General features: G+C 34.9%; 1 protein-coding gene across 1 annotated transcript in view; it reads left to right on the top strand.

The window, feature by feature from the left end:
- Positions 1–26,798, top strand: part of LOC149798603 (uncharacterized) — a 270,356-nt gene extending 243,558 nt beyond the window's left edge. The window contains exons 16-18 of the mRNA XM_089957271.1: positions 970–1,128; positions 7,163–7,225; positions 13,774–26,798. Of these exons, the coding sequence (XP_089813397.1) occupies positions 970–1,128; positions 7,163–7,225; positions 13,774–13,940 (389 nt within the window). The 3' untranslated portion in view covers positions 13,941–26,798. The remainder of the gene's footprint in view (positions 1–969; positions 1,129–7,162; positions 7,226–13,773) is intronic.

The following is a 26,798-nucleotide window of genomic DNA, read 5'->3' as shown; positions in this document are numbered from 1 at the left end:
AGTATGCCATCCATTTGTTAAATAATTATAAGAAAATCGCAATTATACAGCTCATTATCTGACTTTGACATAAATACAATGAATAAATTTGGACTGATTATTTAAATTAATTGAAAATCATGGAGAAAATTTCCTCACCATTTGAAAAAGGTGGGAATTTTATGCATACAGGTGGGATTTAAATAATAAATAATGGTACGGCATTAGCTGAACTTTTGTTTGGAATTTTTTTAGAAATTAGCACAGATCATACAATCATGCATTCAAGAATAAACCCATGTTTGTGAATTAATACTTGGCATTATCAGTTTTTGTTGGAACAACTTTGGACGACTGAATGGGACTAAATTGCATCCTGCAACATGCATCCAACCATCTTCATGAATCTAATGCTGGGCGTTATCGGATCATTGTGGGAGCAGCTTTGGACAGATGAATAAGACTAGATTTTATCCTAAATGGAAGTTAAAAATTTTAACGTTCATAAATAAATTAGAAATTCATGGGAAGTTGTTTACAAATGTATAATGTTAGTTCACGACGTACGTGTATGAATGTAGTAAAATTAATGCCCATTTTCATGAAAAACCTAAAAAGCCCTGTTGAAGTAAGTTGGTGTTCAAAAGGGAAAATTGATTTTACTTTAAATACTTTACATTGTTGGCTGGAGCATCTTCCATTCAAACCGTGATCACATGGCTCTTCTATATTCTTATTTCAATCAAATGTTTGGTCCCCACTAAAAAAAATTTCAGGAAAAAGTCACATTTGAATCGAGAACCATGGTTTAGTATATTATTGATGAAAGATAAATTTTTTGGACTCTGCAGCGTTTATTACTAGTCTAAGGTGACTAAATTTTCTTTATTTATTCTGAATATGCTTTCTTATTGCAAGAATTTACTCTGTTTAATAATGCACAATATCAGAATTCTGTTCAAAGGGAAATAACTCCAAATTTTATTTCAGATCCCCAGTATAATGTGACGGTTAAGAATGCCTGGAAAATCTATGAGGTTAATAGAGAGAAATGGTATTTGCTTTATTCCAAAACTCCAGCCCTCAAAGAAAGGTGGCTAAAAGCCCTTCAAGATGAAAGACTGCAAGTCATAGAAGATCAGAAAAATGGTACAATATTGCATATTTCATTAATGACTGTTTCTCTTTGTTTGTTGCTTGGTTTATCTGTCAGTCCATGTTCCTCTTTATGTGTCTTTCTCCTTGTCACTCCCAGTCAGTAAATTTCTTTTATTTCTTTTATTTATATGTGTTTCTGTCTCATTTTGAGAGAGTTTTCTGATGCTTTCCTTTTAATTTTGCTATAATAGGTTGAGATCCCTTTCATCTTGACTGCAAAGTGTATGTGAAACATTTGTATAATTTTTTTTATTATATATTTCATAATGAGATATTAAAATGTATCAGTGTGAGAAAAACTGATATTGCCAGAGTGGTGATAACACCTCTGAAACTACTTTCTTTTCCCATTTAAGGAAATGCATCTGCCATCATATATCTTGTATTCCCATATTTAAGCCCTATTCAGTCTTTTTTTCTTCATCTCTCTAATAGATCTTAAAATATGCCAACACTGTACATTTATGTAAGCAGTGAGGAGGTGCCATCAAAAATGCCTCTCAAACAAACAACAGCAACAGGTAGGTTTTAAGTGTTAGCTTATTATACCGCTGCCATTAGGCAGAGTATTATATTATGGTGTTGTCCATCTGTTATCTGCACAGTTAACTTTTGTTGTCCACCGTCTCCAGTTTCCAGACTTTACTGATGGACTTGCACTTGGGATTTTAGTCTCAAAAGGTTAAAGGTCAAGGTCGCTAACTGAAAGTAGATAGTGTTGATGCAGAATAACTTGTTCTCCACCATTAGCAGTTGCCCTACCAAACTTTGCAGATAGTTTACTCTTTGTATAAGGAAAAACACTATTGATTTCAGGGTCATATGTTGAAGGTCATGATCACTGTGACAGAAAAAATATCTGATTTCTGCACAAGAACTTCAGTTATCCACCATCTACAGTCATCAAATCTTTGTGGATGGCTTTGCACTTGGGGGTAAGGAAGAACCTTGTTAATTTTGGAATTGAAACATCAAGGCCACTTTGATTTGGAATGACATCTTCCACTGGGGTTCTGTGTTTCAGTAGGTATATTGTAAAGTGATCCTTCCTAAAAGTTCAGTGTTTCGGTGGGTATATTAAAAATTTTGTTATCATTGCTTATCTTGAATGGATTGTAATATTAGTCATGGAGTTTCAACTAAATGAAAATAATTTTGGTCACATGTCCATTATGATGGCCATGCTGGTCATCTGGAAAATATTTTTATCACTATTCTGGAAGGTATGGTCATTTTGGAGGTATGTTACATACACTAAAACATTTCTCCCTATATATATTTGGGCTGAAATGAAAATGATGGTGATATGGCTTTCCAGATGTGAAATATTTTTGTTACTGTTCCACATTAAGATGCGGAACCCAATTGTAATGACCTATTTCATCTCCCTACCATTCCATATTTTCTCACCGCTTGTATCCAGCAGATTTCCACAGATCTATCACATAATTGGATGCTGTTGGGTAGGTGAATTGCTTTTACATGTAAATGTTTCATTATTTTAGATCCAATTTTGACAGAGATATTGCCCTCTTTTTCATTAATTTTAAATCTCCACAACATCAGATCCTGGTAACTGGAATAGTTCAGGAAACATTCAACATAGTCTCATGTCACTTTTTATGAACATTGTCTCCTGAAACCAGAAGTGCCTTTTATGGATCTTGTTGTGTCAACTTCATTTGGATAGAGTTATGGACTTCAAACAATTTCATATTTTCACATAGGGATTTTGCTTGTGACCATCATAGCTGAGTAATATTTTGACATAAATGCTATTTTGTGTGACTGTTCTCTCACAGACGTATTATCTTGATAAGTTTTGCCTCATCAACTCCATTTTGGATATTGTTATGGCCCATGACAATTGATTCCATATCTTCAAATGGGATATTGCTTGTGACTGGCCTAGCTCATAAATTATTCATATTTTTAAAATCAGTTTGGTATAAACATTGTCTCAACAACCAAAATGTGACTTGTATGAGTTTTGCTGCCAGTAACTCTTTTTTTGGATAGAATCATAGCTTTTTGACAGTTAACATAGTATCTTCATGCATGTTGCATGTAACCTGGAGATCCTTGTCAAGGCCAAGATTTAACTGTAATGGGTCTTATCTTGTATACACCATTTTGGAAAGAGTTATGGCCCTTGTCAATCAGCCTCATTAAATGGTATGTTGCTTGCTGTCCATATTGCTATGAACTATACAACATATTATGATGCAATTTGAAGTGTAAATTGTGTCAAAGAACTAGATGTCTTTTATGGGTTTTGTCTTCTTTATACTGATGGACAGAGTTGTGGCCCTTTTATCAAGAAATTTCATATCTTTACAATGGGTGATGCTTATAATGAGGTGACCTAACAAGAGTCGTATTTCAAGAATTCCACATCATTTAGAGGTATCATGGCCCTGGAATGGTCATCTTCTCCTATCTTGGTTTCCCAGGACAAGTTTCTTTCACTGAGGTGGCCCTTTCGAAGAAAATTGCAGTAAGCTGGGATCTTTCTAATGCACTCATTACTAATAGACTTGCTTACAGCTACTTCTCTTGAATGGCAAATCATACTAATATATTATTATTATTATTATTATTATTATTATTATTATTATTTATAAATTTCTTTCTTGTAGTATATAGTTGATTCTATGTTAAAATGGTTATGAACCAGCCTTCAAAATGGCTGGCATTGTGGCCAGGCTGAAAATCATACATGGTTTTTTCCCCAGAATTGATGGTAATATTGACATGGAGTTATTTTCCCAGAATTGATGGTAATATTGACATGGAGTTATCTCCCCTGAATTGCTGGTAATATTGACATGGAGTTATTTCCCCTGAATTGATGGTAATATTGACATGGAGTTTCACAAAACCACCATAACAATATTTAACTGTTTATTAATGACAGTAGTTATTCTGACCTCGAACATTACATTGCAGCAGCCATGCAAGAAATCTTGCTATTTCAACTCCTTTTGCATGAATGTTGGCATTGATATAATATTTTCATTAAAACACTTTAGCAGTGTGTAATATGTTTTGAATGAAAAAAGTGCAGATATGAGCCAGCATATCCAGACATTTATGCAGGAATTTGAAAACTAGTGTCAAGGTAAAGGTTATTGATTGCAATTGTGCACTTTGTTGTGCTTTTGAAAATAGTGACCTGTATTTGTACAAGTAAATTTGGACCAGACTTTATAGTTTTGGATGTATTCCAGTAAGGAAGCACTCTGATAGTGACTTTACAGTCAAAAGTCTTGACTAAGTTTTTAGATGTACTGACTCGTGTTCATGATAACACAAGCAATTATGACTGGAATTTTTGTCAAACCTTTGTTTTGTACATATCTAAAGAACATATTGGATGAAGTTAGTTCAGAAACTTGTGTTTTTTTTCCCCCCCAAAGGTAATATTTACAGACTTAAGCAATGTTTGCTTGTAGGTATGTCTTGACAATACCTGAAACAATTAAGTTCAAAGATCTATCCATGACATCAGGTTCAAGGTCAGAGGCCTGACAAAGAACTTTATACTACATTTTCAGGTATCTTGTAAGCAAATTATTCCATGCATATAAAAAAAATATTTTTTAAAATCAAATTTGATATCATGAAGTTTCACAAGAATATCAGAGATGATTGCCTAAAAGTTAAATGAAGAGGATTTATTGTGAATTCCTCAAAATTCTTTTTGACCAGTTTAAACATCAGTGCCTTGAAGAGTCATTTTTTGTTAATGGTTTACATCAAACTTGGTTAAGTGCTGTCCTCACCTAAAGTGGCATATATTGACAAATAATATTGTTTCCACATTTTTTGTAAATGTTATTGCCCTTTTTGACTACAGCTGGATACACTTTGTACATTTTATGGTCATTGTCAAAAGATATGCATGTAGACAAATGATTGTACTATTGCACTATTTTCAGAAGAGGTAAGCACTATTTTATCTATAGATTCATTTCCACGCTGGGGTGAGGGTAGGATATGTTGTGGGAAGGTATATTTCCATGAGCACCATTTTCACCATTCATGTAGGTTATTTTTAGATCCACTGGTCATAGGCCAGAAGACATTATTGGATGATCTGTTGTCTGTCATCTGACATATGTCCATTCACAAGTTTGCTGTCACTGCTTGCAGGGGTTACCATGAAATTTCACACAGATTCGTCCAGTTGGTCCCAGATGAAATGAAAATGGTGCTGCCTGCACATTCAATATGGCCTCCATTACTGCCATCCTGAAAATTCTTATTGCTCCTCCTCCTAAATGGATGGACATGTGGGATTTTCTCTGAAAGACTTCTTATGATATACAGTTGGTCTGAAATGGAAATGATTCTGATCTGACATCCATTTTGGTTGCCATGGCAGCCATCTTGAAAAATCTTATTAGGGTTACTACCTCTGAATGGATAGTCATATCAAAATGGGATTTTTACTAAAAGACTCATTATGATGTCTATTTGGTCCCCCCCCACAAAATATGTTGCCAATGTGAAGTCCTATATGGCCACTGCAGCAACAATCCCCTTACTGCAAATCCTGCTGAACAGAAAGTTATACTGATGTGGGGTTTTACGAAAATACTTCTTATGATGTCCAGTTGATTGTAAATGAACTTGGTACTGATCTGTCATACAGTAATCTAGAAAATCTTTTTATCACTATTCCACCTGAACAGAAAGTCATATTGGCATAGGGTTTTCACCAAAAGTCTTCTCATAATGTGCATAGGGTTTTTCCAAAAATGTCATATAATGCGTACTTGGTTCCAAATGAAACAAATGGTGGTGGTATGTTATCTAATGTTTCTTATGATGTCTAGTTGGTCCAAAATGAAAATGGTGCCAATATGACATACAGTATGGCTGAAACAGCAAGTATCTTGAAAATCCTGAATGGAAAGTCATTTCAACATAGCGTTTTCACATGAAGACTTTTTATGATGTCTAGTTGCTCCTAAATGAAAATGTTGCCACTTGCACATCTTGGGAATCTTGGTATCTTTACTTGTCCTAAATGCATGGCCATATCAAGATAGTGTTTTTACTTCAGGACTTCTTATGCTGATTAGTTAGGCACAACCACAAATGTTGCCTCTTGGATATCCAGTATGACTGCCGCAGTGATGATCATGAAAATATTATTATCACTACTTCATACATGTGACAGGACCCAGATATCACACTAGTAGATTTCCAAATTTGTATCAGTGATGATGATGAAAATCTTATTATCACTACTTCATGCATGTGACAGAACCTAGATATCACACTAGTAGATTTCCAAATTTGTATCAGTGGATTGGCTTCTAAACAAATATGTCATCCAGTATGTATACAATAGCAAATATGTCATGCAGTATGTATACAATAGCAGATCTGTCATCCAGTATGTATACAATAGCAAATTTGTCATCCAGTATGTATACAATAGCAAATCTATCATCCAGTATGTATACAATAGCAAGTCTGTCATCCAGTATGTATACAATAGCAAATCTGTCAGCCAGTATGTATACAATAGCAGATATGTCATCCAGTATGTATACAATAGCAAGTCTTGTCATCCAGTATGTATACAATAGCAAATCTGTCAGCCAGTATGTATACAATAGCAGCTAATTTGAAAATATCGTTATTGCTGAAGAATATGAGATGATTCCACCACTCAGAAGTTAAGGAACAAATGGTCTTACCTTGATTTCCTGAAAATTCTTTTTGACCTATAGAGTGTCAGTCCTTTTGAGGGACTCTTGTTTAAACATTCAGCATTATAGAAATTGCAAGAGAGATGAGACTTAATGGCAAGGAAAGAATCCACAAGAAATTCATTGTAGAAATTGCAAGAGAGATGAGACTTAATTGCAAGGAAAGAATCCACAAAAAATTCATTATAGAAATTGCGAGATGAGACTTAATTGCAAGGAAAGAATCCACAAAAAATTCGTTACAGTCAGGTTAATTGCTCTATTTCTTTGTACTCTGATCAATTTTAATTTCCTTGTAGGTTTTTGTGTGCCAGATCATTGGAAACAAACCATACTTAACAAGATAAAATCACAATCCAAAGGTAAGAAAAATATTGATAATATTATTGTCTCTTTTAACTTGATGATAAATTATAACTGATTAACCAGTCTTATCTTGATGATAAATTGTGACTGATTAACCAGTCTTATCTTGATGATAAATTGTTACTGATTAACCAGTCTTATCTTGATGATAAATTGTGACTGATTAACCAGTCTTATCTTGATGATAAATTGTGACTAATTAACCAGTCTTATCTTGATGATAAATTGTGACTGATTAACCAGTCTTATCTTTATAAATTGTGACTGGTTAACCAGTCTTAACTTGATGATAAATTGCAACTGATTAACCAGTCTTATCTTGATAAATTGTGACTGATTAACTAGTCTTATTTGACATTATCAGGTTGTGTAAATTGGGGCAAAGTGTTTATGCATAAGTCTAGTAAATTCAATATTTTTGTGAGTTTCAAACTGTGTACAAATGATGGCATACGGGGGAGCAGTTTAATGTCATTGGATCAATATCAGATGAGTCAGTCACAGAGAAATCCATTGTACTTGTTTGGTTGATCATTTTACTTGAGTCATTAAGACCACGGTGAATAAATGTGCATATGTCTTTTTACAAAATATTCAAACTGCAACCCATGGTACATTTTGTTGATGAACTGACCAGAGCCTGATATGGTGGTTACTTTGGTGTCCATGTTTGTCTGTCCATCCGTATGTCTGTCCAGAGATGAAATGTAACAACTTTGTATGCATACGTAGATGATGTGATTAGATTTTGAGGCCATAACAGCATTATTTCCAACTTGTACATATTTTAACCTTTTTTCACAAACACCTTATTAACATAGTTATGTAAAACCCACTTTGGATAGACAAGGCATACATGTATGTATTTATGTATGTATGTATGTATGTATGTGTGTGTATCTATATATATATATATATATATATATATATATATATAGATAAGATAGACATGGCATACTTATTTGTATATAGAGATAGATAAGGCATACTTATATGTATATACAAATGACCTGATTAGATTTCATGCCATTAAAGAAATAATGCAGTGGTGGCATATATTTACAAACACAGATATAGTTTTATTTACTCTTTTGTCGAATGTCTGCTATCCTTGTTTGCATGTTTTAGTTTCATGGTGACACAAATGACAATTTTGTTACAATGTGATACATTTCTGATTTTTATTCAGTGAAAAAGAGACTTTCAGAAATGAGGTCTGTATTGTAAAATATACATATCAAGAACAGTCCAGGAACTAGGTAAATCTTTAGATTAATGTCAGTTTCGAGCAGGGATGTTCAACCTACAGCCTGCAATGTGGGTTAATCCATTGTTTTTACATCATAGGGTGTGGCTTTACAGATTGATTATCTGGCCAATGCAGTGGAGGAAGTTGCACACGACTGGTCCAGAGATTAGACAAACCTTTTCTCAATCAAATACATTACCTGATCCTGATCACATTATATTATGATAACTTTCTTTGATATGCCATATCCATCCTTTCCAGTAAGAGGGAAAATAATCTTTCTGTGAATAGATTATATATGGACAAAGGGAAGCAACTCTTACATGTGAACTCACCTTTCTACCCGCTAAGAGGCTTCTGGCTACCTGGGTTTACCAGTTTTTAGTTTTACTTCCATGCAGTAAAAATGCCCTCCAGACAATCCAGTTAAATTTTATTACTTTTATAACTTAAATTTAATCATCCACATTTTTTCAGTGATGCAGTAAGTGATGTTGTTATTTTATATTGTGCATACAATTTTTGTGAATTCTGTTAATTTTTTCATATTTGTTCAACTGTCGTACCATTTGTTATTGTCATGTGATTTCATGATTGGTTATATCCATTTTCACTGGAGAAATTTTTGGGTGATATACTTATCAGCTCTTACACTTATGTGTATGTATGTATGTATGTGTGTACATATATATATATATATATATATATATATATATATATATATATATATATATATATATATATATATACATACATACACACACACACACACACACACACACACACACAGCGTCATTTCCAGTTAATAACTGTTATGAAACGGAAATGCCAGAACATGCCAATCCGAGAATAGAATGGACAGAATTTAGTTCACTACAGTGATAGAGGAAATCTATAGGATTTTGGCTCCATCGGACTGCCATCCTTGACTTTCAGTTGATTCTACGTACAAGATACCATTCACAATCCCATTAAGACTAGAGATTCTTTATGAGGATTCATATGCATGCACCCTACTGGTAAATTGTTACAGTCAGATTTTTTCTCCACATGTGCCTTGTATAAATTTTATAAAGTACACATACAAGTCTTTAATGCCATATCAGAGTTAGTCCCGAATGTTGTGTCAGCTTTCCCCCTACTTGTTTCATGTATCGGATGATTTTTTCCTTGTCAAGCTTTCCCGTTACTTGTATCAAGTAACGGATGATTTTTTTCCTTGTCAAGCTTTCCAACTACTTCTATCATGTAACAGATGATTTTTTCCTTGTCAAGCTTTCCCCCTACTTCTATGATGTAATGGATGATTTTTTCCTAGTCAAGCTTAAAAAGCCACTAACAATCATTGTTGTATTTGTATAACTCCCTTCCTTTCAGTTCTCCACTTCTGTTAGGGCATCAAATTGAGGAGGTGAGAAAGAAAGGGGCACAAGAGTTGCCCTTTAACATTTGGTACAATCTCTTATTTCTGCACAATTCTGTTGGGGAACATACAAGAGAAGGGATGATTATCTCCAGATAATTCACACTAGCGGTTCTTAAGAATTGCACGTTTTTTCTTCTTGATCAGGCATATTAAAGACGGGTCATTTGCCCCTATTTTCACTAACAGGTAGGGATGGGAGAGAGGGGAACACAGTTTCTCCTTTCCTAGGCCTTCCTTCAATCATTAGTTCAACTGTTGTCACAATTACCCATGCTCTCTGGCAACCCATCTAAGGTGCTAGACTGCTTCCCTTAAGTTAGATTTGAAACAACCATTCTTGGAAAAAATCAAACCCTGTGCAGAATATGAAACTGTAGAGCACCAACTAAGTCTGAGCTACCATTTCTCCTCCCTTCCTACATTGAAGCAGCTATCATACATAACTTGCAATTTATGATACATGTAATCCAAAATTCAACACGCAGAATGAGTGAGCTACATCGAAGCTGCATGCAGTTCCTTTCTGATCGTTCAGTGATTCTAATGACACAACCTGATTCCTTCCTAAGAACAGCTTGCTGTCACTATTCAGCCAACAAGAATTATATATTCCCCATCCCTAATTGATCTGTCAGGCAAAGATGCAGGACCCCATATGTACCTTCAGATGTTACCTGAAATGCGTGGGTAATATGTGTCAACTGTGAAACTGTTCCTACCGCTTAAGGCAGGAATGCAAGACAAACCCACAAGAGTACCTTGAGGTCTCACAGGGTCCAGTACACTGATGAAGATTTCAGCTGATGAAATATGAACGACTTCCATGAGCCTGGCCTTCAATGTAATGTCTCCGTTAGCAACATAGTAGATTCAGCAGACTGGCATGATGAGTCTGCCTTCTCTAGTTTCCACTTCAGAGAAGTCAATCTTGTTAGGTTAGTAGTAGCTGCACAGACAGTAACTGTTCTCCACTCATGAGAGAACAACCTTCAAGCCATACATGAATTTTCCACCTTTGCTGGATTTGTATCAGAAACTTTTGATGGCAAGACAATTATCCCACTGGGTTCTCCCTTGCACGAGTATAAACAAATTGTCTCAGGTTGTGCTAAACCTAATGTTAGGAGAAGTTGATTGTTTTGGCAGAGCTGTGATGCTTCTACTGGGTGATACAGTTAGAGAGAGGTAGGATGCTTCTACTGGGTGATACAGTTAGAGAGAGGTAGGATGCTTTTACTGTGTGATACAGATAGAGAGAGGTAGGATGCTTCTACTGGATGATACAGTTAGAGAGAGGTAGGATGCTTCTACTGGGTGATACAGTTAGAGAGAGGTAGGATGCTTCTACTGGGTGATACAGTTAGAGAGAGGTAGGATGCTTCTACTGGTTGATACAGTTAGAGAGAGGTAGGATGCTTCTACTGGGTGATACAGTTAGAGAGAGGTAGGATGCTTCTACTGGGTGATACAGTTCGAGAGGTAGGATGCTTCTACTGGATGATATGGTTAGAGAGAGGTAGGATGCTTTTACTGGGTGATACATTTAGAGAGAGGTAGGATGCTTCTACTGGGTGATACAGTTAGAGAGAGGTAGGATGCTTCTACTGGGTGATGCAGTTAGAGAGAGGTAGGATGCTTCTACTGGTTGATACAGTTAGAGAGAGGTAGGATGCTTCTACTGGTTGATACAGTTAGAGAGAGGGAGGATGCTTCTACTGGGTAATACAGTTAGAGAGAGGTACCTGCCCTATTCCCAGAGGTGTTTTTTTCTTCTTCAGATTCAAAAGTGTTTTGAGGTCCCAAGGGGGAAGGGTTAGAAAAGTAATTGCACTTGGCCATTATTGTGACAACTGAAATTTTTTTAAGTTGACATCAACATTTTCATTCAGTGCTGTGACGTGTAATACCATCTGTTCTTCAGCATGTCTTTTGATGTACACTCAGACAAATTGGGTTATTCTACTTTTGTGTACTTTTGCTATGCAAATTAGCTAAATGGACTCTCCCAGGGGAGAATTTGACACGACAGTTGACCCTAGCTGTTGTTATCCAATAAGTAATCTGTAAAAGGTGGTTGTTTATCTCTGACCACCTTAACTTTTAATTGTCTCATATCAGCTGTATGTCCTGAGGTTAGGTATAGCTGAGCTTTGAGCGTTTACTGTTTACACATGCTATAGAAGACAATGATTAAGGTATATATTGCAGTGGTCAAGAAATATAGGGTCTTCTTTGTTGTTGAAGAAACTTTGGGGCTAAGATTTATGAAAATCGTGTTTTTTCACATTACTAACGTGTGTGTGTGTGTGAGGGGGTGTAAGGTGTCATAAATCACATTACTAACGTGTGTTTGTGTGTGAGGGGGTGTAAGGTGTCATAAATCACATTACTAACGTGTGTGTGTGTGTGTGTGAGGGGGTGTAAGGTGTCATAAATCACATTACTAACGTGTGTGTGTGTGAGGGGGTGTAAGGTGTCATAAATCACATTACTAACGTGTGTGTGTGTGTGTGAGGGGGTGTAAGGTGTCATAAATCACATTACTAACGTGTGTGTGTGTGTGAGGGGGTGTAAGGTGTCACAAATCACATTACTAATGTGTGTGTGTGTGTGTGAGGGGGTGTAAGGTGTCATAAATCACATTACTAACGTGTGTGTGTGTGTGTGAGGGGTGTATGGTGTCATAAATCACATTACTAACATGTGTGTGTGTGTGAGGGGGTGTAAGGTGTCATAAATCACATTACTAACGTGTGTGTGTGTGTGTGAGGGGGTGTAAGGTGTCATAAATCACATTACTAACGTGTGTGTGTGTGTGTGAGGGGGTGTAAGGTGTCATAAATCACATTACTAACGTGTGTGTGTGTGTGTGAGGGGGTGTAAGGTGTCATAAATCACATTACTAACGTGTGTGTGTGTGTGAGGGGGTGTAAGGTGTCATAAATCACATTACTAATGTGTGTGTGTGTGTGAGGGGGTGTAAGGTGTCATAAATCACATCACTAACGTGTGTGTGTTGTGAGGGGGTGTAAGGTGTCATAAATCACATTACTAACGTGTCTGTGTGTGTGTGAGGGGGTGTAAGGTGTCATAAATCACATTACTAACGTGTGTGTGTGTGTGAGGGGGTGTAAGGTGTCATAAATCACATTACTAATGTGTGTGTGTGTGTGTGTGAGGGGGTGTAAGGTGTCATAAATCTTGTTATTTATGTGACACATTGTGTTATGGCAGATATGCAACACACTTATGCCATGCTTGTCATTTTCTCGAAGACTCCAGACTCAAAATTGTAAATTATACATTCCAACAGTATTTTGTATCAGCAGAATAATAATATCTTAGATAAATTTTGAGGTTGACGGTTTCAACATTCTGTTGGATAAAGTCAGGAGATGGGGTTTTGAGTCTGATTGAATCCGATGAATTTACGTGATTAAAATGAGCTTACAGTATAGTATTGACATTTTGTAAACAAACAAAAGTTCCCCTTTTTGTTGAGACTGCATTTAACTAGAAAGTTAAAAACTTGCACATTGACTGTGAAGAGATGGAAAAGACAATCAGACACTCGGATGATCAATATGATGAGCTTCGTCCAAGTCTTACTCGATAATACAGAATTATCAGAGTAACAGTACTCTTTTTTTATAATTGCTGACAAGCAAGATACAAGTAGATGTGAATAACAGTACTCTTTATTGAAATTACAGAAAAGCAAGGTACAAGTAGAAATGAATAACAGTACTCATTGTAATTACAGACAAGGAAGGTACAAGTAGAAATGAATAACAGTACTCTTTATTGTAATTACAGATAAGCAAGGTACAAGTAGAAATGAATAACAGTACTCTTTATTGTAATTACAGACAAGCAAGGTACAAGTAGAAGTGCAAATCCGATGCCACTGCTATTGCATAAAGACATTTTGAAAGACTATCCTGCTGATGCTACATTGCCTCGGAATATACACAGACAGAAGCAGCAGAAAAAGAAAGTCTGGTCCCTGTTTGGAGGCAAAAAGTCTAAGACATGAAATATTGCCATTTTCTTTGAGAATGCGGACAAACCCAACAGGATCACTCTGTGAATGGAAGTGCTAGTTCAGACCAGAAGGTGTGAGTGTGGTCCTATTTAAGATGATGTGTCACAAAGGGAAACAACTTGCTGTAAAGGGCAGTGATGGAATTGTGAATGAAGATTTTATTGGTTAGTCATGTGTTCTTATAGTCATATGTTGTGTATTACAGCAATGATGTCTAAGGAAGACTTGGATGGAATGCATCATTCATCTGATCATAGTTAACAGTGCACAGAGAATAATAGTCTTGCTTGGTGTGTAGTTATGACCTCCATGATTGAGACATTATCAACTTAGTTTGAAGACAAAATCACCATGTATAAGGTGCCATGCAATCAGTACCATTATTGTTGTTAGCTCCAAGTATTTAAGCATTACCTCCCTTGGATATTGATGACGGCCTAAATAAAATAGATTTAGAAGCTTATACAGTTGGCTGGTATAAGGTTTGGACAAATTTAACATGTATTAGCTTGTGAATAAATAAACAGTTAAATAAAATTATATTGTTTGCTGGCTGATCAAGTATGCTGGCATACACTATATTCAAACTATGTACATTGAGACTATAATCTTTCAAGTCAAATTATAATTATTGCGCTTACATGATTCTTAAGTGTTAATCAAATGCTAATTATATATCAAAATTTTACTTGGTTAGCATTACCAAGTTTCTTCTATACAGGTCATATAAACTGGGTCAGCAAAGTATACAGTTTAATTATAAGTACTGGACTGGGTTTCACGTTAAATGAACTGGATCATAACTTACAAGTACTACCAATTCTTGTTTAAGACATTGATGTTAGAGAGTGTTCAATAACAAAAGAAATATAAAATATTTTGGTGGGATGGATACATCAGTTGAATAATATCTGATACTGTGCAGCATCATTCATTTTGTAAAAGTACAGTCGGAAATCTTCAATTAAGGATGTGGTGTCTCTGGATATGTGTGGACTTGGGGGAAAATGGAGGAGTATGTTTTATGCAAGTGTACTTGGGGAAAGTATATAGTCTTTATGTGTTGCATATGTGTTAAATTTGTTGTGCATTTTATTTGTTCCTGTATGTGTAATTGTCAAGTCATGGTGATTATTTTTGTTGGCAAATTTTACCATTGTTTCGATGCTCATGAAGATGTATATATAAAATTTTGAGATAGCTCTTTTAAGCAAAAATAAGTATGAGTGTATAAATGGTATACTTTTATTTTGTTCAGTCATTAAACATAGATAAATGAATGTGTTTAACATTTATACCATGGAAGACAGTCAATAGTCTACCAGGTGGAATACTTTGACCTTGATTCTCAGTTTTAGAGACTTGTTAACTGTTTGACAGTGAACCAATCCGAAAATCTTGTATTACACACATGCCATCAAATATGAAGACCAGAATAATAGGCAAGTTCCATTTCTACTTTACAATTGAGGAGGGAATAATTTTTACAAATTATATTGCAGAGACCCTTCAGCTCTTTTGTGTAACATTTTTCTTTCATTTTTGTTATGCCTATCTTGGCAAGATCTTGACATAGTAATTACTTTGGTGACCTTGACTGTCCATACCTGTATGTACATTCATCCATCTGTACACATGTCCACACCTTTTTTGATGAAGGTCAGTGTTAATGTTTTCGGAGTATGTTTAACAGTTTTACTATCTAGCTAATTAAAGGTGGACTTAACAATAAATGAGGTCTCTTGTAATTAAATTTGGTTGTTGCAGTATGATTTTTGGTTTGGTATCCTTTGGAATTCTGAATAACCTGGGTTTACTGTATATTCATTGATAATCTAACTATATGAAGGAAGCTCTCGTTGACAGGTGTTAATTTATGTTGAGGTTAGATATTAAACAAAGGCAAGACACTCATCAGTGTTGGCTTTGTTAAGCACTAGTGATTTCCATGGAAGTGTCAGGCATGTCAGTTGTTGATGTAAATCAGAAATATACCATATATACCCCTGTATAAGTCAGATCCTATTGAATAGAAAATAGACCCTGATCTGTGGTCACATAATGCACTGGCAAATCAGGGTTTATTTGTTTGTTCTGCAGGCAAACTGCAAGGACACAGATCTGCAGGCACGTGTCTGCCCAGCTTATAGTGGTATTCAGCATGTCATTGTATGCATTGTTGGCTGCAGTTTATCAAAATACATTGAGAAATTGGAGGGCAAGATGGTTTATCTTAAGATCTGAGTATTCACCTTCGATAAATTCATCCAGTACTGTGGAGAACATTATGCAATCACCAACGTGACTTTGTTGGACCAAATTAAAAAAAGTAGGACCAGATATCGAACCATAGAACTTTTAACCCCTGCAAATTCCCAACAGTGTTGGCACTTAATATTTCTTGTCGAAGATGATAATCCTCAGGAATGCGACAGTTTTTTTTATGGTATAATTGTCTTGGATCAGGACTAGGGTGACCTTATTTTTCATTTAGATGACCATTTTCCCATTGTAAGATATAATCATACATATTATCATAACAGAACTTTTAAAAAAACCAACATGTTGCACAGGTCCAATTTTCAAAGAATATTTTTTGTTTGTGTATTAAAATCAAGATGTCTGATTTGAGCTCAGAAAAGTTATTTATAGGGCTTCAATCACTTACGTTGCAATTTTTATGTTGTACAATTAAGTAATTTTACTGTTTGACTTTATTACAGTATTTGTATACATTCAAGTTAATATACAGGTGATTTTTGGCTCTACCAGAGGAGCTGATATCGTGGTCTATTTTCTGTTCTGTCATCCATATATTAGTACAAGTTTGTTATCATTACTCCTTCTAAATTTCTGGGAGCATTACCAGAAATCAACACATTCATCCCAAGGTCTAGTTGGTCCTTAAGTAAAAATGGTGCTGCTTGGAGGTCCAACACTTTTTAAAGCTGCCATTAGTCATCCTGTTATCACTAATCTACTTAAATGGATAGTCATTTATACAGTGTGTCACATTTTCATTTCCACTTTGTAGCTTCAAAAAGCCATGTTGCATAGAGATCCAGAAGATTCTTGTGTTAAATCAATTTCATGATGTCCGTGAACAAAAACCCCATATTTTGTAAAATATTACAAAAAAATATTACCCTTGTTATGTCTGAATTTTTGACGATTTTTTTCAATAAACTGTTGCTGTAGCAGTACTAACAGAACTTAACTACTACTGCTGTTACTCTGACTACTACTACTACTACTGCTGTGGCTGGTGGTACATGTACCAATTGTCAGTTGCTGCAAGTAATTTTATAATGAAAAAAATTATGAAGTGATATCGTTGTTATACATTATGCAGTTTTCAACATTTTACATGTAATATTGCTATGGCCATTCTTACTTATTATGTAAGGTGTTATGGATGATATCCCATATTGTGGGCTGGACATTTATTAAATTAGTAATTTTTTATTCTCACCTGGCTCCAAGCAAACGAGTAATTATGCCTTTGTAATTCAGAAGAACTTTGTTTCAGGATATAGTAGAATAGGTAGAAAGAGCATGCTGTAAAGTTTGGAAGATAGTTTACATTGGCGAATGTAAAAAAATGTAAGGGTTGGTATGCATTTGTGTGGATTATGCTTGGTTGAATATCTGTCCCCAAGTGAGAATCACTGCGTATGACATATGGGAAAAAGAACCCTTTTACTACTTGTGCACAGAATGAAAGCTGAATGACTCTTAAAAATTTATCCAATTTATACAGGCTGAAGATGTACATTTTTTCTTATCAAATAAAGGAGTTATCCTGTTGATTGCCAATTGTGCATTTTGAGAACAGAATATTGACCTGGCAAACAAGAACTATACAGTTGGTGAAATGTTTGCATCAAAATAAATTATGAAAGATAAAATAATCTGCAGAATGATTTCAGTGCTGGCAAACAAAAATTCTAACTGGTGAGAAAATAATCATTTGGTGAAATTAGTGGCAAATTTTATAACACTGCCAGGCCTACCCCAGAAGTTCTTACAGAAAAGTGTATGTTGGCATGCAGATGTTTAAATATGGTACAGTTCTTGAGATCACTAATGTTTTTATGCAGCTGGAAACTTCCACAATCAGTTTGTGGCAGTTTGTGAATCAATGAAAATTTTCAATGTTTGGTATACTTTTTGTTAACTTTATCTTTCACATGACTCTTATTGCAGTTTCTAAAGTTCAATATACATTTTTCTTATTTGTTTTTTCAATAGAGGCAGAATTTGCAGCCATTATCATTTTACAAGGAATCTCTGTGAGAGTTCGTAGCATTTTGATATTTAGGTAAAATACGATGACATATCATTGACGTTATAATGTAACAGCCACTTAATTTTGATGCTTAGGTAAAATACGATGTCATATCGTTGACGTTATAATATAACGGCCACTTAATTTTGAGCTGAGCAGTGAATGTTAATATTTTAAACGTGAACAAATTCTTAACCAGAACAAACATAAAACAGCTTTTAGTGCCTTTACTATTTGCTCTATATATTCCTGTATAAGTCGGACTCAATTGCAAACATAGACCTTGGTCTGCTGTGGCATAATGCACTGGCATTCCAAGGTCTATTTAGTTTGTTATACTAATTAGTATTAGTAAGCTGCATAGACCCAGATCTGCAGGTGTATTATGCAGCAGCAAATCTGGGTCTACGGTCTTTGCTGTTGATTTAATTATGAGCTCAAGTTTCATTCGCCCCCAATTTACAGAAAAAATGCATCGTCATCCACAGTGATGTAGCTGCAGTTGCTCTGTTGGTACAGTGTCGCATTCATAATCCAAGGGTTGTGGGTTTGATGCTTGCCCAGATCACTTGGTTTGGATGCCTCAATGTGTCCACTGGAACAGCACTTAGCTCCCGTTTCCTTGGCATGATATAGCCAATAATGGGTTGAAAGTGCCATAAAAAAATCCATTCAGTCAGTCACTTAATTATCCACAATGGGGATATACATGTAGGAGAAATTATGCCAATGAAAATGACAATGCTGAAGAGCAAATGTCAGGTAGTCTGCTTATATGCTTATATCAGACTCAGATAGTTGGCTTATATGCTTATATCAGATGTCAGATAGTTGGCTCTTATGGTTTTATCAGATGTCAGATAGTTAGCTTATTTGCTTATATCAGATGTCATATAGTTGGCTTATATGCTTATATCAGATGTCAGATAGTTGGCTTATATGCTTATATCAGATGTCAGATAGTTGGCTTATATGCTTATATCAGATGTCAGATAGTTGGCTTATATGCTTATATCAGATGTCAGATAGTTGGCTTATATGCTTATATCAGCTGTCAGATAGTTGGCTTATATGCTTATATCAGATGTCAGATAGTTAGCTTATTTGCTTATATCAGATGTCATATAGTTGGCTTATATGCTTATATCAGATGTCAGATAGTTGGCTTATATGCTTATATCAGATGTCAGATAGTTGGCTTATATGCTTATTTCAGATGTCAGATAGTTGGCTTATATGCTTATATCAGATGTCAGATAGTTGGCTTATATGCTTATATCAGATGTCAGATAGTTGGCTTATATGCTTATATCAGATGTCAGATAGTTGGCTTATATGCTTATATCAGATGTCAGATAGTTGGCTCTTATGGTTTTATCAGATGTCAGATAGTTAGCTTATTTGCTTATATCAGATGTCATATAGTTGGCTTATATGCTTATATCAGATTCAGATAGTTGGCTTTTATGCTTATATCAGCTGTCAGATTGTTGGCTTATATGCTTATATCAGATGTCAGATAGTTGGCTTATATGCTTATATCAGATTCAGATAGTTGGCTTTTATGCTTATATCAGCGGTCAGATTGTTGGCTTATATGCTTATATCAGATGTCAGATAGTTGGCTTATATGCTTATATCAGATGTCAGATAGTTGACTCTTATGGTTTTATCAGATGTCAGATAGTTAGCTTATTTGCTTATATCAGATGTCATATAGTTGGCTTATATGCTTATATCAGATTCAGATAGTTGGCTTTTATGCTTATATCAGCTGTCAGATTGTTGGCTTATATGCTTATATCAGATGTCAGATAGTTGGCTTATATGCTTATATCAGATTCAGATAGTTGGCTTTTATGCTTATATCAGCTGTCAGATTGTTGGCTTATATGCTTATATCAGATGTCAGATAGTTGGCTCTTATGGTTTTATCAGATGTCAGATAGTTAGCTTATTTGCTTATATCAGATGTCATATAGTTGGCTTATATGCTTATATCAGATTCAGATAGTTGGCTTTTATGCTTATATCAGCTGTCAGATTGTTGGCTTATATGCTTATATCAGATGTCAGATAGTTGGCTTATATGCTTATATCAGATTCAGATAGTTGGCTTTTATGCTTATATCAGCTGTCAGATTGTTGGCTTATATGCTTATATCAGATGTCAGATAGTTGGCTTATAAACTTATATCAGATGTCAGATAGTTGGCTCTTATGGTTTTATCAGATGTCAGATAGTTGGCTTATATGCTTATATCAGATGTTAGATAGTTGGCTTTTATGCTTTTATTAGATGTCATATAGTTGGCTTATATGCTTTTATCAGATGTCAGATAGTTGGCTTATATCAGATGTCAGATAGCTGACTTTTATGCTCGTATCAAATAATACAGAATAGATCTGATGATCTCATTTTCAGTCTGCTGTGTTAAAGACAACTTGCATTTATGTCATTAATTGTGATGATGTATTGTAATAATGTGTATAGATATGTGGCATTGATTTTATATGCAATGTTTCACATTAATATTATATACACCTATGTTACATAGATTTTGTCTTTTTCCATAAGAAAGGTGTGCCAAACTCTCTAAAACTATTTATCAAGGGTATACTTGCTCAGTGAACCAATACTACCTTTACACTAGCAGACCTGGTCTCTGCATGTTATATTGGCAATTAGCAATACTGTACAGTTTTAGTTTTCATTTTACCAGTTTCTTGTATAAATGGATGCAGAAAATCAATCTTTCATAAAGAAGAAAATTAATCAGACAAATTAATTTCAGTGTCAGTCTCATTGTCCATCTTTTATACATTTTGAATAGAAAATATAAGCTGTCATATGTGGGTGACATATTAGCAGTTAAGGTACAAAATAACCAAGAGTGTTTTTTCCTTAAATGCTCTACCAAAAATAATCTTTAAAGTTCCTTTTATCAAGAAAAACGTTGTATATTTTAAGACAGTATCATAGATATAGTAAATAAAGTTACTTATTATTCAAGTCCGCCTTCAAACAACATATACCCTAATCTGCTGTTGCATACTACACTGGCACATCACGGTCTATGTTGTACATTCTGCTGATTCCTTCTAACAAACTGGGGGCCCCGAGTGGCCGAGTGGTCTAAAGCGCTCACTGTTACGGATCACTGCCATCTCACCTCTGTCTGCGTGAGTTCGAGTCTCAGGCTCGGCTAACGTGGGTACGTGAGAAGGCCTGCCAGTAGCTTCTCGTGGGTTGGTGGTTCTTCCCGGGGTTTTCCAGGGTTCTTCCTTCACCAATTATACTGGCCGCCATGTATAGCCTATCTTGTGCTGAAAAATGGCGTTAAACCATACAACAACAACAACAACAACTAACTGCATAGACTTGGATCTACTTTTTGCATTATGTGATGGCAGATCTGGGTCTGGGAAAAGGGTATGTTGAGGCCATTTCTGTTTTTTCTATGTATTACATTGTTCCATGTATGATCCTGTGCAGTATATCCACCTTGAACCGTAAAAATTCCAGTGTTAAGCCATCCAGTTTTATACTTGAAGAACCTGCAGAAAAGTTTTTCTTAGGATAACTACAATTTACATTTTGATATGTAGGGAAATTTCTGCATACCACCTTTACCCAAAGCCCATGGACACTTAGAATTTTTGCAGACCTTAGGTTTTCACTCTGAACAAATTTTCTATGCTCGTTAAATTTTTGTACAGACCTGCTTGTTAATTTTATTCTTCATCTTAAGTTGCTGTTTACATGAATACACAGAATGGTATTTTGCTTCCAAAGCAGCACCAGTATTTAAAAAAATAAAACCAAATAGATATATGCATCTTTTAAAGACTTTCAGAAGCCTCCATTTAATAATTAGCAAATATAGTTTACACTTGTCTCGCTTGGAAAAATGCCTGAACCTTGCAATCTCTTCAATTTTTATATCATCATTTCCATGTTAATACTTTTTGATAGATACGATAAAGAGAAATTTCTATGAGTTGAATAAGAAGATCCTTTTTTTTGACATACCATCCACGTTGACAAACCATAACATTTTTTGCTAAAAAGAATAAATATTTTTAAAAAGTGGTATGCATTAAATTTAATTCGCAGTATTATTTAATTAAACATGAAAAATATTTTGAATCTGTCCAGTGCAAACCATGTCATGACTATTTGATTTTGGTGGTCGGTTCCATGTAAGTTATGTTTCTGATGCTCAGTTTTATTGTAAAATGTCATATAACATGTACACATTAACCCTATTATCTAAAAGATATAATTAATCACACGAATAAAAGAATCTTAGTGCATTGCTGAATTTGTGTAACATTTAATCTTTACAGCCACCTGACAGTTATCCTGTTTGTTGTTGTTGTTGTTGTGGGGTTTAACGCCATTTTTCAGCACGATAGGCTATACATGGCGGCCAGTATTAATGGTGGAGGAAGAACCCGGAAAAACCCGGAAAGAACCACCGACCCACGAGAAGCTACTGGCAAGCTTTCTCACATGCCCACATTGGCTGAATCTTAGACTCGAACCGCCGCAGACAGAGGTGAGATGGCAGTGATCCGTAACGAAGAGCGCTTTAGACCACTCGGCCACTCGGGGCCCCTATCCTGTTGGAAATCCCACACTAATTGGTCAAGTTAATATATTTCTTTCAATTTAGGTGAATGTTAGGTTTGGCATATTTATAATTAAAAGATGTTTCATCAAAAGAAAGAGACTGGCGGACAATGATGTTTTTGTTGACCTTACTCAATGTCATCCAATCCACCGAGACGTCAGCATATTTGCATTGTAATAATAACAAGACACTGCCATGATTCACACACCTCATTTAGACATAACATACTATAATACAGACACCTTATGTTGACAACACATACCATAATACACACACCTCATGTTGACAATATGCCATAATACACACGCCTTGTGCTGACAACACTGGCCATAATACACACCTCATGTCAACTAGTCATGCTGCTTTTTATTTTTGGCTCATTACAACCCAATCACAGATTGGCAAATTTTTCAGCCTGTATAATAATGGCATATCACGTCACATCTTGTTATACTAGGGGCCATTAAAGTGGAAATTTGAATAAAGAAGTAGTAGCCCTGGGATTTTTGAAGACTAGTTTCTGTCATATGTGGATTAAGCTGTATAATCTTGTACACATTGAGATGGTAATACATGGCATACAGGACAACTGTGTAATCTTGTACACATTGAGATGGTCATACATGGCATACATGACAGCTGTGTAATCTTGTACACATTGAGATGGTCATACATGGCATACATGACAGCTGTGTAATCTTGTACACATTGAGATGGTCATACGTGGCATACATGTCAGCTGTGTAATCTTGTACACATTGCCATGTTCATACATGGCATACAGGATAGCTGTGTAATCTTGTACATGTTGAGATGGTCATACATGGCATACATGACAACTGTGTAATCTTTTACACATTGAGATGGTCATACATGGCATACATGACAACTGTGTAATCTTTTACACATTGAGATGGTCATACATGGCATACATGACAACTGTGTAATCTTTTACACATTGAGATGGTCATACATGGCATACATGACAGCTGTGTAATCTTGTACACATTGAGATGGCCATACATGGCATACATAATAGTTGAACTTGAACATAATTGATACTGACAAACAGCTGTATTAATGTAGGTATTTTCTTGCTTGGAAACACCTATATAAAAAAATGTTAACATCAATTTATATATATATGATTCTGACATATCTACGTTGGACATGTAATCATTACATGGCCAACTCTAGTAACAAAAGTAGGGGTCAATCATACCTCACTCCCATGCCAACCCTAATTTTTCAGACAGTTTTGGTTGGAATCATTTCTTTGTCCAGGTTTATGGACATTAAAAAAGGTGATTATATTTTGCCGTTTAAAGACATAGGTAATTGATGAGGACCCTAATTGATGACTTTGTTTCTGTCCTCTGGATTTCAACAACATAACTCAACTCTTGAATTTAAATCTTTTCAGATAAAATTATATCTGGCTTTTGTTGGACCAAGGAGGTGTTCTAAATCAAGACTTGATCTTTATAACATGCCTGGTTTTGAATTAAGAAAATTTTACCCTATGGAAATCATTTGCATTAAATATGTAATTGCAGAGTTGCACCCAGCTAAAAACGCTTTAAACATGTGAATTTCTTGTTCTCTGTAAATATAAAATCTTCCCATAAAGAGTATACCTCACCAATTTGAAAATAGTGTTGCTCTGGTTGCCTCACCAGTTTGAAAGTAGTGTTGCTCTGGTTGCCTCAGCCAAGGTGAACATCGTGTTACTCTATTCCAATTATGCATCCATCAGTCCATCACATGTCAGTAGTGTTTTGCATCCTGGTCATTTCAGGTAATATAGTTGGACATACGTTTTCATTGAACACATTTCTAGTCCTTTGAAGAACTGCAGAGAGCTATACAGATTTTGTTTCATTAACAACAGAATTTGTCATTGTACCTGTTTGATGCCTTTGTTTGGTCTTGAAATGTATTGGTCTGTGTTTATGATTATCCTAAAAGTTGTAGATACTGTTTAAATAATTATTTATTATTCTGTTTCAATTTGAGTTATTTCATACAATTTATGGTGCAAAGCACTGTGTTTCTTATTGGCATGGCATTTTGTAATTATGACTACATTCAAATATCATGTTTTGCTATGTAATATTAAGCAGTTAATTCACTTTTGTACTAATCTAGAATACATTTTATCACTTAAAGGTTTTATTTGAAAGACAAAGTCATGCAAAATGACCTTGAAAATTGATCTGAAAGAAAGAGTTTGTTTTGGAATAGATTTGTACAATCCTTTAGGGCTTTTTAATCATTGGCTGAAACCCTTTCTGATTCTCTACCTACTACTTTACTTGTACTCCTGCTGGAAAAATAAAGAAAACTGCACCTCAGTTTAATTTAATTAATGGAATCACTGAGGAAGGTGGGTCAAGATATAGTATGAACTGTATCCCATTTATTTGTCATGTATGAACTGAGTATGCACATTATGTCAGGATAAACTCGGATATTTTATATTTTGAAAAATTATGGAATTTGTAACTAATTGTTTGTCTTCCTGAAAGGTATGAAAGTCTGATTGGAGTAAGTGTTTTCATATTATTCCAAGATTTGACTAAATTGATTATCATATATATATATATATATATATATATATATATATATATATATATATATATATATATATATATATATATATATATATATACTTGCTCATAAGACAAGTCGAACTGCAAACTTCACAGAACCAGATATATTGTCCCATAATTCACCAGCAGATCTGGGTCTTTGCCATTTGTTTGGAGTAATCAGTAGAATAAACAAAATAGAACCTAATCTGCAGGCTCATTATGCTATGGCAGATCTGATGAATGACAACTTGTACACAACCATGAGATGTTTTAAGTATTTTCTGCATTTCTTCAAACAATTTGAACATTTTTGCAGTCTGTGTCTAATTAACATTTTCTCAGTCTTACCTCTAAACCCAGTCCCCAAATTTGGGGTCTTGATAGTTTGTCAAACTTTGAATGCCTGTTCAACAATGGTACATGACTTTTAAAATGAAAGTATACCTCCAGACTGCAGCAAATCCAGCCTTTTTATTGTCATGTTTTTGGTGTAATTTTTTGCCTGTCATGTTGTATTGCTCTTAAAAGTGGGACAGATGTATTTTAAATGCTTTTTTTGATTGCAATTCTAAAAAAAACAGTATGCAAAAATTGTAGTCTGTGTTATGTTTTCTTGTGTGCTGTTAGTTTTTCAATCTTTTTTCTGTCTTTTTTAAAAATATAAAACTTGGCCAGATTTGATGCTTATCTCATCACTGGTGTACTGGAGGGTATATTTTGTTCTGCCAGGCTTAGTGTACATGAAGGTACATTTTGTTGTCAGACTGTACATGAAGGTACATTTTGTTGTCAGACATGGTATACATGAAGGTACATTTTTTGTTAGCCTTGGTGCATGACTGCTAGTGTCAGTTACGTCACATGGTTCATATAGAAACATTGTTTTCTAAAATTAGAACAAAGTTGTTGATGCAACAATACGTCAAAGAAAGCTTACATCACATGCATATTTTTTCAACAAAGTTTTTGCCTAGTCAAAAATAATTTTCTTCCAATTATGTTGATTAATGTTTTTATATTGTAACATATTTCTGCATTACTTTTTTTTACCCATAATTTTTAATTATAAATATTTTCCAGTGATGTATTTGAAAGATTTGGTGTAAATATTTGTGTCACTCATAGCATTACATGTATCAAAATTATACATAATCTTTACATGCTTCATGTGTCATACAAAAAGTATATGCATAACATTATTTCATGCATTTGATCATAGCACTTTTTCATCTAGAAATTCAGTACAAGATTAATGAAATGCCATAGTACAATATCTATTTACTAAAATACTGCTGATGATGTGATAGAAGTAAAAATCTTCAAACATTTA

Source organism: Sinohyriopsis cumingii, chromosome 5 (genome assembly GCF_028554795.1).
Source record: "Sinohyriopsis cumingii isolate HCF-2022 chromosome 5, ASM2855479v2, whole genome shotgun sequence".
Classification (NCBI taxonomy): Eukaryota; Metazoa; Mollusca; class Bivalvia; order Unionida; family Unionidae; genus Sinohyriopsis; species Sinohyriopsis cumingii.
Note: the sequence above shows the minus strand (reverse complement) of the source record. Positions and strands in the feature narration are given on the sequence as shown.